Source organism: Arvicola amphibius, chromosome 8, assembly GCF_903992535.2.
Source record: "Arvicola amphibius chromosome 8, mArvAmp1.2, whole genome shotgun sequence".
Lineage (NCBI taxonomy): Eukaryota > Metazoa > Chordata > Mammalia > Rodentia > Cricetidae > Arvicola > Arvicola amphibius.
The window spans coordinates 77,785,477-77,802,786 of NC_052054.1; the positions used below are offsets into that span (position 1 = coordinate 77,785,477).

At 51.3% G+C, this 17,310-nt stretch overlaps 3 protein-coding genes across 4 annotated transcripts in view; 1 reads left to right on the forward strand and 2 right to left on the reverse strand.

The window, feature by feature from the left end:
* Positions 1-542: 542 nt before the first annotated feature.
* On the reverse strand, positions 543-6,985 carry Med29 (mediator complex subunit 29). The gene is made up of 4 exons (XM_038340584.2): positions 6,717-6,985; positions 5,901-5,959; positions 5,626-5,710; positions 543-2,084 (listed from the first exon to the last, which is right to left on the reverse strand). Exons 1-4 carry the CDS (start codon positions 6,927-6,929, stop codon positions 1,842-1,844), a joined length of 600 nt encoding a protein of 199 aa, XP_038196512.1. The 5' UTR covers positions 6,930-6,985; the 3' UTR covers positions 543-1,841.
* A 205-nt stretch (positions 6,986-7,190) lies between these two features.
* Positions 7,191-13,194, forward strand: Paf1 (PAF1 homolog, Paf1/RNA polymerase II complex component). Its single transcript, XM_038339170.1, has 14 exons — positions 7,191-7,534; positions 7,915-7,944; positions 8,779-8,871; positions 9,138-9,259; positions 9,345-9,411; positions 9,485-9,586; positions 9,669-9,774; positions 9,848-9,916; positions 10,001-10,104; positions 10,325-10,441; positions 10,525-10,653; positions 12,254-12,359; positions 12,458-12,548; positions 12,624-13,194. The coding sequence occupies exons 1-14, from the start codon at positions 7,488-7,490 to the stop codon at positions 13,052-13,054; spliced, it is 1,614 nt and encodes a 537-aa protein (XP_038195098.1). The 5' UTR covers positions 7,191-7,487; the 3' UTR covers positions 13,055-13,194.
* Positions 13,195-15,217: 2,023 nt separating this feature from the next.
* The window catches only part of Samd4b (sterile alpha motif domain containing 4B), a 38,762-nt gene continuing 36,669 nt past the window's right edge, over positions 15,218-17,310 (reverse strand). For both annotated transcript variants that reach the window (XM_038339896.1, XM_038339895.1), the window contains exons 12-13: positions 15,629-15,712; positions 15,218-15,422 (exon numbers count right to left, since the gene is read on the reverse strand). In XM_038339896.1, the coding sequence (XP_038195824.1) occupies positions 15,394-15,422; positions 15,629-15,712 (113 nt within the window). In that variant the 3' untranslated portion in view covers positions 15,218-15,393. The remainder of the gene's footprint in view (positions 15,423-15,628; positions 15,713-17,310) is intronic.

Here is a 17,310-nt window from a genome sequence, read left to right on the forward strand (position 1 = left end):
GATGAACATGGTGGCCTGCATCAAATCTGTAATCATCAGCACTTGTATGGAGAAGAGGGAGGTGAAGACAGGACAATCCCCAGGGAAGATTCTCCTATCTCAAACCAAGAGAGAAGGAGGGAACTGTCCCATCTAAAGTCTGTCTCTACTACCACACGAGTGCCCCCCTTTTGTGTACGTACATACACACACACACACACACACACACACACACACACACACACACGCACAGTGCTTGGGAAGCTAATGTGGTGGACTGCTGAGTTGGACGGCAGTCTGGACGTATTCTGAGGATGGTCTAGGTGGATTGAGACAACTCCAAATAAAAAGAAATTAGGACTGGGTGGTAGTGTTGAACATCTTTAATCCCAGCACTTGGGAAGTAGAGGCAGGCAGATCACTGTGAGTTCAAGGCCAGCCTAGAGTACAGAGCGAGTTCCAGGACAGGTACCAAAGCTAGAGAGAGAAACCCTGTCCCGAAAACCCAAAAATAAATAAATAAGTAAAATTTAAAAAGTGAAAAATTAGGCTCAAGATCAATGAAAATTTTAGGTAAGGACCTTTACTCCAGAGACCTGGGGAAATGAAGGGGGTGATTTAACTAGACAAAGGGCGGACTCAGGCTTCCCAGCACTGAAGGCAGGCAGGGAGGAGTGCCTAGTAGTGTGGTCACACTTGCACCTCAATGGCTTTCCAGCCTTCCCAGTAGGGGAACATGAGCTCCTGTAGATCACAGGTGTCCCCATGGTCTCAGGGTTTTTTTGTTTGTTTGATTTATTTTTTTGAGACAGGATTTTGCTGTAGTTTGGGAGCCTGTCCTGGAACTAGCTCTTGTAGACCAGGCTGGCCTCAAACTCAGAAATCCGCCTGCCTCTGCCTCCCAAGTGCTGGGATTTAAAGGCATGTGTCACCACCGCCTGGTGGTCTCAGAGGTTTTTGAAACAGGGTCCCGCCTGGTTCGTGGCATGGGAAACAGTCTGTCACTCTAGCCTTTCCACTGGCAGCTGGGCCCGGCTGGTAGCTCTATCTAGCACTTAACCAGGCCTGCAGCCTGTGGCTGAACTCCCACTCCCCTTGGGAAATGGGGTGCTTGTGGGGTTCTCCCTACCTCCCTCAAGCCCCCTTTCCAGGGCCTGCTTCCCGGAGGAGCTGGGTTCTTCCCCAGAACCCATGATTCATTCCTGCTAGGGCCTTTTCACTTCTGCTTTGGTGCTAAAAATATAGGGACCCAGGAGTCCCTTTGAGCAGGCCACACATTGCACAATGCTCCTTGCTAGAGCTCTGCTGACGCAGGGTCAAGCTGGGACCTAAACTGCTCTTAGTTGGTGTGTGCTGAGGTCAGGTCCTACATTTCTGCACTTCTCCTTTTCTGGGCCAGGAAGTCCCTTCTCTAGTCCCAGGTAACCCAGCAGTTTGGTTCCCCTTAACATACATATGGTCACACTTAGGAGTTGGGGGCAAAAGGCAACAAAAGGGGACTGGTAGAGAGGCAAGATTGGAGGAAGATGAGTTAAAAACTAGTGCATCCACTGGGATAGACTGAGGAAGATCTAAAGGGCCCAGTTAGTGCCACACCCAGGGCCAGGTGGGAGATGGAGGGGTGAGGGAGGAGGTAGAGTCCCTGACAGAGGTCGTCAGTGGCCCAGTGGGGAGGTCCACCCTAGGTCAGGGAGCACAGTGGGTGGCAGCAGAGGTGAGGCCTGGTCGGTGCGCCTGTAAGCCTTTGCTGCCCCCTGCTGGTTTCAACTACATTGTCCTGGCATGACAAATAAATCAGAAACAGGAGCCACCTGTTTTGCCTTAGGCTGCACTTCATTCTCCCTGCCCCTGCCCCCAAGACCTCAGAGACTGCCCCCAGGGCCGGCTGAGGCTGCAGTCGTCTTGCCTGTGACCTTGTTGGCACAGTCCAGCAGGGCAGTGTGAATGTCTTTGGCACAGGTAATCTGGGCTTTGATGACAGCCAGGTACTGAGGATAGGGCAAGCTGTCCGGTTGCACTGCATCTGGCTTGGTGGCTGTGGGTACCAATGTAGGAGAGTGCTTGGCGCTATCACAGCTCTGTGAAAGGCATTCGTGGGCCAGGCGCTGTGGGAAGGCAGGAAAGAGAACAGCATTGTTTCCAGGGACCTGTAACACTCCCCCATCACTCAATCTGGGGCTAAGCTGACCAGCTCTGGGTCTCCAAGGCCAGTGTCTGGTCTTGCCAGCCTCTCGCTGGACCACCTAGGGCATGGGGCCATGGGATCTCACTGGCACCAAGCTATTAAGTGTTTTTGCGGTGGCTTGAGTCACAGACTTGCTATGCAGACAAGGCTGGCCTCAAACTTTTAAACCCGACAACTTTATCCTCCTGAGAGCTAGGATTATGATTGTACACAACGGGCTAGTGACAGGTGGCTCTATAGGAAAGACACTTGCTGCCAAGCCTGATGAACTGAGTTCTATTTGCCCAGGATTCACACAGAGGAAGGAAAAAAAGAAATCAACCACTGCAGGACGTCTTCTGAACTCTTTTTTTTTTTTTTTTTTTTTTGGTTTTTCGAGACAGGGTTTCTCTGTGGCTTTAAAGCCTGTCCTGGAACTAGCTCTTGTAGACCAGGCTGAGCTACCGCCCAAATTGCTCGTCTTCTGAACTCTGAATGTGCACAAGCACACCCTGCCCACAACAAAATGTAATAATTTAGAAAAATTTAAAGTGTTGGGGTAGAGAGGTGGTTCAGAGGTTAAGAGCACTGGCTGCTCTTCCAGAGGTCCTGAGTTCAATTCCCAGCAACCACATGGTGACTCACGACCATCTGTAATGAGATCTGGTGCTCTCCTGCCCTGCAGACATGTATACAGGCAGAACACTGTACATATAATAAATAATTAACTCTTTAAAAAAAAGTGTAACGTCATGCTTAATTCCTTAAATGGGTTGAACAGGCGCCTCTCTTGTCTGGTGAGACAGGAACAGGTGTGTGAAACGGTACGGGCGCTACACTGTTTTAAGTCCTAACTGATGAACATTAGCTGCTGCTGTTGCCTGTCCTAAACCCCGGGCTTGACCGCCACTCCCTGGATGGCACCCACACCTAGTGGTTGTCCTCTCCCCTTAGGGGAATCATTCTATCCTGGTTCCCTCTCCTCTGCACACCGATGGGGCCTGCACCTCTGCTCCTAGCCTCCCACCCTCTCCCCAAACTGCTGCTTCTTGTGAGGCCTTGTTAGAGCAGACTCTCTTGGTAGGAGTAGTCCTCCTAATCCAGCTAAAGTTAATTCCATTTTGCAACAAAATTCCGATTAGCTGTTCCGTGTGGCAGACTGCAGTGTCCTTCTCCTAGCTAGATAGTGCTGCTGAGGCCAGCAGAAACCCTGATAAGAGCCGGGCGTAGGGTACATGCCTATACTCCCAGCGATGGGGAGGTGGATCAGGCCAGCTTGTTTCTTTCTGTTTCTTCCCTCCCCACCCCCAACAAAGCTGGGTGGCAAGGGCTGGATTTTGCAGTGGTGTACCTGGGTCCTGGTACCTATCCCACCATGTGGCTAATGAGCTAGCATCACCACGCTGGACTCTGAACCTGGCTTCAGTTCCTGTGCCCTTTTTAGGGGGTGAACAGCTCCAGAAATCATCTAACATGCTTCCTAATTTCAACTATAAGCTCTGGCTCTCACATGGAAACCCCTTCCCCAGAGTCCAGCAGTTGGATGGCCTGGCAAAGCCGTCAAGCTTCTATTTCTTATTTCTATCTGCCCCTCCTCCTTCCTCACAGCACAAACATGACTGTCTCCTTGGGGCTCCCACCTCCAGTTTTAGCTGTTCTTTTGTGTTTGTTTGTTTTGGTTTTTATGAGACAGGGATTCTTTGTGTAGCTTTGGAACCTGTCCTAGAACTCACTCTGTAGACCAGGCTGGTCTCAAACTCACAGAGATCCGCCTGTCTCTGCTAGGATTAAAGACATGCACTATCTCTGCACGGCTTGCACTTGGATTTTATCCAGAGTCTAATGAGACCTAGCCTATACCTCAGATGAGTCTCCTGACATTCCGAGGGGAACTGACTGGTAAGTGCAGTACTGGGGATTCAATCTACAGCTTTACTTGTGTTGGGTAAACACTAGCACTCAGCTACATCACCAATCTTCTTGCTTTTATTTATTTATTTTTTTTGAAATAGGTTTTGCTCTAGCCCAGGCTAGCCAGGAACTCATGGTAGATCTCCTGCATCAGTCTCTTAACTATTAAGATTACAGACACGAGCCACCATGCCCAGTTCTTTTTCCCTTTTTTTTTTTTTTTGGTTTTTCGAGACAGGGTTTCTCTGCAGCTTTTTTAGAGCCTGTCCTGGAACTAGCTCTTGTAGACCAGGCTGGCCTCGAACTCAGAGATCCGCCTGCCTCTGCCTCCCGAGTGCTGGGATTAAAGGCGTGCGCCACCACCGCCCGGCTTCTTTTTCCTTTTAAAGCAAGATCTCACCTACTCACCCAGACGGGTCTAGAATTTTGGCCCTCCTGCTTCAGCCTCTTAAGCAGCTGGGAAACTAGGACTACACCAGCAGGCTTGGTCCCTTAGGGGAATTTGTGCATGCATGTGGGTGAGGCAGTATGGACAAAGGTCAACCTCATATGTTGTTCCTCAGGACCTGTCCCCCTCCCTTTTGGGCAGGATCTTTCACTGCGCCCTGGAGCTAGTCAATTAGGCTGGGCTGTTAGCTACTGAGCCTCAATGATCAAATTATCTCCACCTCCCCAGCACTGGGATTACAGGCACGCACTGCCATGCCCAGCTTTTTATGTGGGTGTTAGGAAGCAAACAGGTCCTTACTGTTAGCATAGCAAACACTTTCCAACTACACTACCTCCCCATATGGCCACGGACCTGGCCTATGCTCCGCACTTGCTTCTCTGCCCGCCCACATCACAGGTCCCCATGCCCTTCTCCCAGCCAGATTGTCAGGTGGAGCTCCCTGGTCCACCAGCAGCCTTCTCTGTCACTCTCCCTACTCCAGGCTTCCGCGTGCTCCCGAGCATCCTCGTCCCACACAGGTTCAGCACTCCTGTCATCACACCCTTGGTCACACCGACCTGTCCCTCTACGGTCTTATATCTGTCACTGCACTGAACCAGAAGGCCGGTGAGGGTAAGAATCAGCTGAAGGACACGTGTGTCTCAGAGGAAGAGGCGATGGGTGACCGAATGACTGACGGTTCAGAGCTAGCTGTGGTACTGCATGTCATCTCAACAAGCTCAGAATCTGGAGGCAGGAGAATCACTGCCTCCAAAGTCTGAGGCCTGTCTGTTCTACAGACTAGTGTCAGGAGAGCCTGTATTACTGAGTGGTTTTATCTCAAAACAGCTCAAAAACAAGGTTGTTGCTAGGCAGTAGTGGAATGCACCTTTAAGCTCAGCACTAGGGAGGCAGAGAATGAATGAGAGAAAAGAATTTTAGCCGGGTTTGGTGGTGCACGCAGGCCTTTAATCCCAGCACTCAGGAGGCTGAGGCGGGCGGGTCTGTGAGTTCAAGGACAGCAAAGGCTACACAGAGAAACCCTGACTCGAAAAACCAACTAAGCGAACAAACAAACAAACAATGTTCTTGTGGGGAATTAATCAGAGCTTGGTCGCAAAGCATCTAGGAAGTTCCTTACCAAGCAGAGTTCCAGCTGATCACAGAGAGCGTAGAACTCTTCCAGACACTTGTCAAATCGCTGTATGGGTCCGTCACTGCTCTTCCTGTGGCCAGGGAGAAAAGGCTGTTTGAGGAATGATTTCCAATCTCCAGGACACCAGCATCAGTGTAGAACTAGAGACCACAGACTGGGGGTGGGGGTGGGGAGCCAGGCAAGCAAGGCTTTAAAAGGAGGGCGTGGGCCAGTGGGGGAGGAGTTTCTAAGGTAGAGGTGGGGAGAGGGGCTTTACTCACTGTCCATTGTCAATGTTAGTGTTCTGAATCAGGTTCTGGGCTGCAACCTTCATCAAAGTCTAGTTTTCAAAGGATAATGAGAGAAAAGTAAGATGTAGGAGGTGATGTCGCCCGAGGAGGAGCTGCACTCTCGCGAGCCTCAGGCCTTCTTTTCAGCTGGTGCCTCCAACCTGATAATACAGACTAAAGCTCATTGCCATTCCCAGAGGAATCTCTGCTGACATTTTCCTGGAGGCCTGCTCTCATTTAGGAACTCTCACCAGTAACTTCTGACAGACTCTTTACCAGTCAGCTCTGCTAGAGACGATACGTATGCCGGTCTTCTGCACAGGACTCAACCATCAGGGTTGTTTTTCCTTCAAACCTCGACAGGATTTCTCTGTGTAGCCCTGGCTATCCTGGAACTAAGTCTGTAGACCAGGTTGGCCTTGAACTCACAGAGATCCGCCCGCCTCTGCCTGCTGGGTGCTGGGATTAAAGGCGTGCGCCACCAAACCTGGCTAAAATTCTTTTCTCTCATTTATTCTCATTTTCTCTCCCTCTCCACAGGGTCTCGCTATGTAGCCCTGGCTGGCCTGGAACTCGCTCTGTAGACCAGGCTGGCCTGGAACTCAGAGATCCCCCTGCCTCTGCCTCCCGAGCGCTGGGATTAAAACGTGTACCACTACGACCGGCTGGACAGAGCCTCGCTTTGGTTGGACACTAACACACAGACAAGTCTAACTTCGCTTCCTTGTCTATCTCTCCTGCAACACCTCGCGCATCTTTTCGATCGCCCGCCGAACCCCGCTCGCTCCCCGCAGTGCGGTTCATCACCTGGAGACTCTCCTTCAGCTGCGGGATGAGCATCTTGTAGCGCTGCACAGGATCGAAGTCCTGTTGCTGCTGCTGCAGGAGCCCGCTTTGGCCGGGTCCCACTAGTTGCGTCGGTTGCGGCTGTTGCTGGGCACCCGGGCCACCGGCAGAACCGGGACCTGACACACCCGCTGCAGAGGAAACCGCCGAAGCCTGCTGCTGGGGGGCAGCCATTTCCCTCAGGTAGAATACCGGATGTACGTCACAAGCGCGTTTGCTCTGGTCTGTCTTCCGCCTCTTCAGTGTGGCGAACTTAGTTTGCTAGTTAGCTCCGCCTCCCAGACAGGTTAGCCAATGAGAGGAGAGGATGTGTGTTCGCCTCTGCCATCTCAAAACCGAGGCCAGGACTGGGATATCTTTCCACCAATCACAAGAGCGGTTCTCGCCTAGCTCCTCCCCTTCGCCCCCAGCTTGCCAATCAATGCGAGAGACTGACCGCACTCTGTCTCCCCGCAGGCCTTGCGGCCTGAGGCTACCTGTCCGCTCGTCAGCGTCTCCGCGGCTGTTGGGGCGGCGGCTGCGAGTCCGTGGCCGGCGCTGCCCGCGCTTTTCTTAAGGCTTACGAGGCTCGCCCGAGCCCTTCTCGCCAGTCCACCTCATCCCGCCTTTGCCCGCGGAGCCCGGCGCCCACCAGGGCCTCGCCTCAGATCCGGCGTCTCGAAGTCGGCACGCCCCTCCGCGTCGGCCCGCGGCCAGCGAGGACGCAGTCCCGGCCGCGATCGCCTGGTCGCGATGGCGCCCACCATCCAGACCCAGGCCCAGCGGGAAGATGGCCACAGGTAGGTCCCCTGCCACCTGCAGTTTGCTTTTGTGCTGTGAGCTGCTAGCCGGGAACTAGGCCGAGGGGTGCAATCGCTGGTTCCCTCAGGTCGGCTCGCGATGCGGTGCAGCGTTCACCCCTGACGGAGGGGCGGCCCCTGCTAGGCCTCTGTGGTCACTCCCTGGTTCTCTGCCATCCAGTTCCGGAATTCCACCTTGGGGAGTCTCAGGAAGGGACCTAGCCCTTAGTGCATTTCAGTGAAGCATGCGGGGCTCCGTCCTAAGGGCATCGAGCATCTGCCTTCTTTCGTGAAAGCGTCACTCCTTCAGAAATTCGGGGAAGCTTCTTTGCACACACCTGTCAAGCCCTTGACATCATTCTCTTTCTCAATTCCCCCAGGCCCAATTCCCACCGGACCTTGCCTGAGAGGTGAGCCCCACTACGTTTTCCTGGAGGGGTGGGACACGGACGCTGGCAGCATTGGCGGAGTGGTTGGGGGCCTTTTTTTCCCCGTGCTTTTGAATGTCTCATAAAGTGGCCTAGAATGACCTCAAACTCGCTATCGTGGCCATACCCAGCATCAGAAGCCTAGGGTTTTTTTTTTTTTTTAAATCGTGTGTGCACACACCTAGGCTATGTGTGGCAGTTAAAAGAGTAGTTATAGGATCAAATTTTTCCACACTATAGGTATAGGTCTGAGAGATTAAGCTCAGGACCTCAGGCGTGACAGCAGATGCCTTTACCTGCTGGCAGTCTTATTATCGTGAGGCTGTTTATTGTTGTTTAAAAATTATTATTCCTAATTTTTTCCTTGAGGCAGGGTTTGTGTAACTGGAACTCACTCTGTAGACCAGGCTGGCCTCAAACAGATATCCTCCTGCCTCTGCTTCCTGAGTGCTGGGGTTAAAGACCAGCAGCAGCCCAGCAATTCTTTCTTTTGAGACAGTCTTACTCTATAGTCCTGACTAGCCTGTAACTTGCTATGTAAACCATCACTAGCCTAAACTCTCAGCCGTCTGCCTGCCTCCCAAGTGCAGGGATTAAAAGCCTGTGCCACCAACTTCAGCTGTTTCTATTATTGCATGTTTTGTGCAGCTGCCTACAGAGGCCCAGGTGTCAGATCCCCCTGGATCTGGAGTTACAGGTGGTTGTCAGCAGCCTGGTATGGAACTTGTCTACAGGAGACAAGTACTCCCTCTTAACTGCTGAGTCACCTCTGCAAGCTTGTGAGACCTAATTTTGAGGCAGCCACTGTTCCCCTAGGTCTGGAGTGGTCTGTCGAGTCAAATACTGCAATAGCCTTCCTGACATCCCATTTGACCCCAAGTTCATCACCTACCCCTTCGACCAGAACAGGTAAGACTGAGCTCAAGGATGGAAAAACTACCAAGAAATAGTTCACTAAAGTTAAGGAGTACTTATTGCATCTTCCTCCCTTGTGCCGGCACATAGGAGGCGCTCCGTAGATACTAATAGACAAAGCAGCATGTAATACCCCTCTGAGAAGCTGCCCATGCTGGAAACATTGAGTTCCTCTTCACAGAGACTTAGCTTCTAAGAAGGGAGAATGTAGTGGGTGAGGGTGGATCAGGAAATTATAATAGGCATGTTTTCCCACCCAGGTTTGTTCAGTACAAAGCAACTTCCTTGGAGAAACAGCACAAACATGACCTTCTGACTGAGCCTGACCTGGGGGTCACCATTGATCTCATCAACCCTGACACCTATCGCATTGATCCCAATGGTGTGTGAGGAAACAGGGAGGGTCTGCTTTAGGCCAGCAAGGGCAGGCCTGGGCATCCCTCACAGTCCTGCCCCTCACTCCCTAGTTCTTCTGGATCCAGCTGATGAGAAGCTTTTGGAAGAGGAGATTCAGGCTCCCACCAGCTCTAAGAGGTAAGGTGGTACCATATGGGTACTGGGTTGGCTCTGCCAAGCATGGGACCCTGAGGTGTCTGGTCTGCTCCAGATCCCAGCAGCACGCGAAGGTGGTGCCATGGATGCGGAAGACAGAGTATATCTCCACTGAGTTCAACAGATATGGCATCTCCAATGAGAAGCCTGAGGTCAAGTAAGTAACAAACAGGTGGTAGGGGAAGCAGGCCAGACGTTAGAGTGTCCAGAGGCCCTGACAACTTTCCCTTCACTTCTAGGATTGGGGTCTCTGTGAAGCAGCAGTTCACAGAGGAAGAAATATACAAAGACAGGGACAGCCAGATTACAGCTATTGAGAAGACTTTTGAAGATGCCCAGAAATCGGTAATTGGAGGAAGGGGGTAAAAGCAAGAGAGCGGCTCAGGTTCTTCCTTTCTCACCCTTTTTGTTCTAACAGATCTCCCAGCATTACAGCAAGCCCCGAGTGACACCAGTGGAGGTCATGCCAGTCTTCCCAGACTTCAAGGTCAGGTTTGGGGTGGGAAGGAGGTAGGGTCAACTTCCTGTGTCTAACCAGTCCATACTAACTTTAGTGTCTTCTATTTCCCAGATGTGGATCAACCCATGTGCTCAGGTCATTTTTGATTCAGACCCAGCCCCTAAGGACACGAGTGGGGCAGCTGCACTAGAGATGATGTCTCAGGCCATGATCAGGTCAGTGGTCTTGCTTTATACCTTGGCCTGCTGCTTGTTGCCTCGCCCCCATTTGGGTGTTTTTGAAATAGGGTATGATTCTGTTGCTCAGGCTGACCTCCAACTCCGGGCATTCCTCTTGCCTCAACCTCTGGAAAGGTGAATTTACAGGCATGTCTCACCACACCCAGCTTTGTTACTTCTTTGCCTTTGACCTTTTCTTTCTTTTCCCTGCAACCAGGGGCATGATGGATGAGGAAGGGAACCAGTTTGTGGCTTATTTTCTACCTGTGGAAGAGACACTGAAGAAACGAAAACGGGACCAGGAGGAAGAGATGGACTATGCACCAGATGATGTGTAAGGGTTAGGTTTTGGAATTCTGAAGTGTGTCCCATTTACTACTCAGAACAAATGGGGCTGACCCTGTACCTCCTCCACAGGTATGACTACAAGATTGCTCGGGAATACAACTGGAATGTGAAGAACAAGGCCAGTAAGGGCTATGAGGAAAACTACTTCTTCATCTTCCGGGAGGGCGACGGGGTCTACTACAATGAACTGGAGACCAGGTACTCGGCACTGTTTCACTAGTTTGGCCCTGCAGTTTCTTTTTTAGTTTTTCAAGACAGGGTTTCTCTCTGTAGCTCTGGCTGACCTAGAACTCGCTGGTCTCAAATTCGAAGATCCACCTGCCTCTGCCTCCTGAGTGCTTGGATTAAGGTGTGCACTACTGCTCTGCTAGCCCTGTGGTTTTTGAGGTCACACAAGAACTACTCTGAGGTCATATGTACCTAAGGATTTGCTCTGTTTGTGTGAGCAGCAGGAGCATGCTTATTAATGTGGGCTTGACCTGGTTCTGGTTCTAATACCGTAAACCAGAAAGAAAATCTTCACACAATACAGGATATAAACATGGTCATTTTTCTCACACATGGTAGGCAAGTCCCCTGATACTGATACATTCCTAGTCTCAACAGTTTGTGTATAATGTGTTTATGTTCATTGAGGCCAGAGGGCTGCTGTCAGTTGTTTTCCTGTTGCTCTTACTTTGTGTGTGTGCATACGCAAATCAGGATAACTTGGGGGGAAAGAGTTTTCTCCTTCCGCCATGGCACTTTACCAACCCTTCAGCAGGTTTTACGTGAAATATTAGATACAACTGCAAGAGTGTCACTTCAGAATTCTTTGAGGGCTGAAAGCTAACTTGTCCTGTAGGCTGTGGTTTGCGTTTCTGTTCAGTACAGAGATGACAGGCTCTGATCCTGGAGTCTAGTTGAAGAAGTGAAAACAGACGGGGTAGCCGGGCGGTGGTGGTGCACGCCTTTAACCTCAGCACTCAGGAGGCAGAGATAGGCAGATCTCTCAGAGTTTGAGGCCATCCTGGTCTACATAGAGAGTTCCTGGACAGCAAGACTGTTTCACAGAAAAACCCTGTCTCAAAGGGGTGGGAGAACAGACAGACACACCAAAACAGGCAGAGTGATAGCACTAAGTGATTATTACAATTCAGCTTCATTATACTGCTGCTATGTTGTTCTTATTTAAAAGCCAGAAACCCAAAATTTGCCATTCCCTTGTTTTTATGAGTTGGGTAAGGGGCCTTGGGAAATTGCTCAGCAATGAATACTGGCTGCTCTTCCAGAGGACCCTGGTTCTTATCCCAGTTCTTACACAGCATCTAACTGCTTGTTACCTCTAGTTGCCAGGAGAATCTGATGCCCTCTCCTGGCTTCTGAGGGCACTGCATACACAGTACACACATACATGCATGCAAACAAAACACCATTCACTTAAAAGTACATATATCTTAAAGCAAAAGAAACCCCGTAAAGTTGGGTAAATCAAATCAGAGACATTAACTGCCCATAATTCCCATGTACATGTATGTATACTCTGTATTCTGATATGCTCTGGGTCATACATTGATAGGGAACCAGGTATCAAGTGAGACTGGTCCCAAAGATTTGTTATGTATATTGTTCTGCCTGCAGGCCAGAAGAGGGCACCAGATATCATTACAGATGGTTGTGAGTCACCATGTGGTAGCTGGGAATTGAACTTGGGGTCCTCTGGAAGAGCAGCCAGTGCTCTTAACCTCTGAGCCGTCTCTCCAGCCCCCTCGTGCAGTTTTTAACTGACTCTTCCACCTTTTACAATTGTCCACTGCAGGGTCCGTCTTAGTAAGCGTCGGGCCAAGGCTGGGGTTCAGTCAGGTACCAATGCTCTGCTTGTGGTCAAACACCGTGACATGAACGAAAAGGAATTAGAAGCCCAGGTAACAAGCTCTATTGGCCCAGGACACCCACAGGGAGGCTAGTGGTGGGTGAGGACAGGGTCAGAACACCTTCTATCTTCCCAATTCACTGGTTCCAGGAAGCACGAAAGGCTCAGTTGGAAAACCACGAACCAGAGGAAGAGGAGGAAGAGGAGATGGAGGCTGAAGAGAAAGAAGCTGGGGGCTCAGGTAAAGGACGGGTCACATCCAGGGAGCCCTGGGAGGGTGGGCAATGGGATCTCACCTGTCCCCGCTTCCTTGCAGATGAGGAGCACGAGAAGGGCAGCAGTAGTGAAAAGGAGGGCAGTGAGGATGAGCGCTCTGGCAGCGAGAGTGACCGGGAGGAGGGTGACAGGGAGGAGGCGAGCGACAAGAGTGGAAGCGGCGAGGATGAGAGCAGTGAGGATGAAGCTCGTGCTGCTCGGGACAAAGAGGAGATTTTCGGCAGTGACGCTGATTCAGAAGATGATGCTGACTCTGATGATGAGGAGAGAGGGCAGGCCCGTAGGGGCAGTGACAATGACTCTGACAGTGGCAGTGATGGGGGTGGCCAGCGGAGCCGCAGCCAGAGTAGGAGCCGCAGCCGCAGTCGGAGCGCCAGCCCTTTCCCCAGTGGCAGTGAGCACTCGGCTCAGGAGGATGGCAGTGAAGCTGCAGCTTCTGATTCCAGTGAGGCTGACAGTGACAGTGACTGAGCCTCAAGGCCTTCAGAGGAGGCCAGCACAGACACCATTAGGGCAGGGAAGCACTTTTCTACCTGTCTGTTCTGTGAGCCCTGTGTTCATCCCCACCCCTCAGTCTTTGCTGTTAATAAAGCTAACTTCTCTTGACTTCACCTCCCAGAGCCTGTGTTCCCCTTCCCCCAGTCCATCCCTACCCCTAGGTGTTCAAGGATCTCCACTTAAGTGATGCACAAAATCAAAGCCCCATGGATTTCCCAGGAAATGCACTGCAACAAAAAATCACAATCTTTTAGGTTTTGTTGTTTTTTTTTTTTTTTTCCAAAATAAGCCCAGACCATTAACAATTGAAACTCCAACAAATAAGTCTTCTCCAACAGCGAGAAAATGTACAGTTACTCAAAGCTGATTCTGCCAGTGGGGCTGGGGACAGAAGTGGGTAGGATAGGGTGAAACCATGGAGAGGGCTCGGGAGTCGGAGGGCCAGGGTCCTGCCTGTCAGAGTGGGGCCGCCTGCGTCCTGCACTCTGCTGTCAGGTGGGGGGCAAGCTCTCACCTCCCTCTGGGGGAGGGTATCCCTCACCACCTTCCAGTGCCAAGCAGGGTCAGTCACCCTGATGGGAAGTGAACAAGACAAGACTAGACCAGCTTGTGGAGGTGAGGGTCCCATGAGAGGGAAACCTGCTTATTTCAAACAGGTGGCCTTTCACCCCACTTCCCACGGTCAGTGGGAGGGGCCGGAGAAGCCTGGGGGTTAGAGGGGAATGAGCAAAAGGCACAGAAACCTGGAGGGCCGGGGTGGGGACTTGCATAGGTTGATGAGTGTGCAAGAGGTACATAAATACACCTGACACCCCGCCCAGCCCGGCACTGGGCGAGGTGGTGGGGACCACAAGCAGGTCCCCATTGCCACTCCACCCCCTGGCTTCTTCCTCCCTGGGCTCAGAGCAGGGGAGGTCCATAGACCAGGAGGCAGGGGCAAGGTCTGGGGGATGGGCTGATAGTGCAGGGAAGGCTGTGGTTTTCAATTTTTTTTTTTTTTGGTTTTTTGTTTTTTTCCCAACATTTTGTATCTTTAATAACATACACAATGGTTACCAGCCATATTCATAACAAAAGTTATTCATAAAATGTATCTAAAAATAACATTTTTTTCCTTTTCATGTGAAAAGCTTGAGAATGTCCCAATGAGGGTGTAGGTTGAGGGGGGGAGAGGAGTTTGGAATAGGGGACCCTGGCTTCCCCACAGCCTGAACCCCCAAATTCCCTCCCTCCATCTGGGCCCCAGCACCAGCCCTCATCAGTAATGGGGGGCAGAGGGTTTGTGTGACTCAGGCTGGGCCGCACCTCTGGGTTATGATATAGTGTTCCACTTACATGAGGTCATGACATAATGGGGGTAGGGGAAAGTTGACAGAAAGGGGATAGGCAAGAAAACAAAAACCCAACAATCCCCTTTCCCTTGTTCCAACCCACAAATCTTTTGCTAACAGACCTGGGGAGCAGAGAAGGGTTATGTTGGTAGGGGAAGGGGACATTAAGGCAACAGACTTCCTGACCTCACTGCGGGCCCGGGGCTGCCCACCTTCAACCTCTGCATCTAGGAGCCAGGGCTGGGATGGGGAAGGGCGAGGGGGTCTGAGGAGGGGGCTCTGCCCTCTCCTCTCATAAAGTTCAGGTTCCCCCTGCCACTGTCCTGGCTCAGAGAGAGGCCTGGGGATTCTAAAAATGACAGGGAATGATCAGAGAAAAACCGTTAAGAACTATATAAATATGTATCTTAAATAGGCCTAAGAAATTAATTGTAGAGAACCTCTGATAAACAGGGCAAGGAAGAGGGGGAGGAAGATGGTGAGTGTCCTGGGGCAGGAATGGTAGGAATGATGAAGGGTAGAAACCAGGGGAGAGGGGCTCTTCTCCAGTGACATACTGGTGAGCAGGCTGTCCACACTGCTTCCCCCACTGTCATGTTTCTGAAGGGCAGGCTGCACAAGGTGGTGGTCAATATCTCTAAGAAGTCTGCTCTCTTGGGGAAGGACAGGTGTCAGCAGTCTAGGAGGAGGCAGGGGTGGGATAGGGCTGGTGGGAGATTGGGGAGGGAAGGGGTAGGCAGTTTGGCCAGTCCTTGCCCCTTGCCCCGGCTGCCCTCTCTGATCCCTGGCCTCAGTCAAGATGGGCCTGGGAGTGAGCAAGGCATGTGCCAATGTTAAACAAAAGTTAAGAGGATGAGTAGAAAAATATCAGAATGTATAGCTGTGCCAGCCCACCCTCTCGCTGCCGAGAAGAAGCCTGTTGGGGGATGGCCCCCGCCCGCCGCCCAGGGAGCCTATGGGTGCGCTGGACTGTGGGTCCCGTCAGATGGTGGAGGTTTTGTCTGTCCCATCTGTGGTAAGAAAGGGAGGAAGGGAGGAAGATCAGGAGCTGGTGGGAGGCCTGAGGAAAGGCACTCACATAGCCTGTCATCCCAGGCAGGCCCTCCCTGGAGTCTGGCCTCCCCTTGGGACCCTCAGGATGGCTCCAAGTTGCTGGGTTCAGAGCTGGAAATGCTGGGTAGGTGGGAGCTAGGTCAGGGGAAGAGGAAATGCTCACCACCCAAGGCGTGTTCTGTCATGCTCAGACACAGAGACTCCAGGGTGGGATTGATCTCCAGGTCAGGCCCAGGTACCGGGCAGTCTGGATGGGAGAGAAGAAAATGGTGGTGGTGAGGAGAGGACCAATTAGAATGGAAAGGAAGGAAGGAATGGGAGACAGAGATTGCTGGCATGGGGCTGGGGCCAAGAGACAGAGTTCAAAAGCATGCATACAAAACGGTAGAAGACATGGCTGGGAAGAGACAAACACAGGCCTATGGGTGTCACAAAGAAGGCAGAGAGACAGCCAAGGTAGGAGTTTGGCAATGCAGAAAAAGCCAGATTTTTTTCGGACAGAGGAAGTGATATGAAGCTGAAGGAGCATTCCTGGAGGCCACAGATAGGCTCTGACTATTATGGACACGAATTCCAAGTTGCCTTGGGCAGTCTGAGCACCTGCCTTAGACACTGGGCAGTTTCTTGCCGACTAACGGCCCACCCTCTAAGCTTGGTGTAAAAGTTAAGCTAAAGCCCTTCTTGTACCCATTTATTTGGACATGTTCCTCCAGACAGGATGTACACCAGGCAGGATGAACAGGAGTCCTGAAGAGGACAGCAGCCACGAAGCCTATGCTCAAAACACTTCTCAAAAGGACCTATTTAGCACCTGCAAGAGAGCTTGGGAACCACACCAAGTGCCTCATCTCAGAACTCCTGAGTTTTTGAGCTTTACTCCTATGGTCTGACTTCTATCTCAAGTCTCATCTACAAACCCTGAGATTAGGTCCTAAGGAGACCCAATCTCTCTTAAAAACAAGCTTTGAACTTGAACAGTCTTTGTTTTTTTTTTTTAAATATTTATTATATATACAATATTCTGTCTGTGTGTATGCCTGCAGGCCAGAAGAGGGCACCAGACCTCATTATAGATGGCTGTGAGCCAACATGTGGTTGCCGGGAATTGAACTCAGGACCTCTGGGAGAGCAGGCAATGCTCTTAACCACTGAGCCATCTCTCCAGCCCCCTTGAACACTCTTTGTAGCTGATTGGTAACTGGTGAAGTGAGAACAAATCTGAGTACCCTTCCCACGAGTATCAAAGAGGGCTCTATCCAACAAGTGCTGGAAGGCTGCTTGACAGATCAATACACTGCCTGGAAAAATTCCCACCTTTTGGACCCATGGCACACCCACTCACCTAATACCGTTTATACAATATATGCTCACAGTGCACCAAGCCCTGCCCTTGAACGAGCAGTCTCTCTGGTACCACAGATGGAGGCCTATAGTGTCTCATCAATCAGAAACTCTACTGGCTACAAACTTTCTGACTGTAGAACTTAGGTCACCTGCAAATCTAAAACCTGTCCAGGGCAGCCCACTGAAGCCAGTTTCCTGTCACAGATGTCATGCCTAGCCCAAGCATGCAGAAGACGAGCCAGGAGCCACTATCCCTTGTCCAGTCAAGCAGGGACCCAGAGCTAGCATACTTTTGATCTGCCACCTGCCATTCACCCCTCTGACCTCCAGGCTAGCGTGAGCGGAGGAGAAAGAGTCCACCTTCACCACCCTTTACCACAGTACTTCATTTAAGAGGTAGAGTCATTGGTTCCAGAGGTCACTGACCTCTGACAGAACATAGGTGGGCTGACAGATTACAATCTCCTCTACGAAACCCTCCCTGACCTCTCAGACTCAACC

Coding starts and splice junctions, on each gene's coding strand:
- Med29 (XM_038340584.2), bottom strand. CDS start 6,929: ATGGCTGCCCCCCAGCAGCAGGCTTCGGCGGTTTCCTCTGCAGCGGGT. Junction 5,960..6,716: donor AGCTGAAGGAGAGTCTCCAG/GTGATGAACCGC, acceptor TTTGAAAACTAG/ACTTTGATGAAGGTTGCAGC. Junction 2,085..5,625: donor ATCAGCTGGAACTCTGCTTG/GTAAGGAACTTC, acceptor GCCTTCCCACAG/CGCCTGGCCCACGAATGCCT.
- Paf1 (XM_038339170.1), top strand. CDS start 7,488: ATGGCGCCCACCATCCAGACCCAGGCCCAGCGGGAAGATGGCCACAG. Junction 8,872..9,137: donor TACCCCTTCGACCAGAACAG/GTAAGACTGAGC, acceptor TTTCCCACCCAG/GTTTGTTCAGTACAAAGCAA. Junction 12,549..12,623: donor GAAAGAAGCTGGGGGCTCAG/GTAAAGGACGGG, acceptor GCTTCCTTGCAG/ATGAGGAGCACGAGAAGGGC.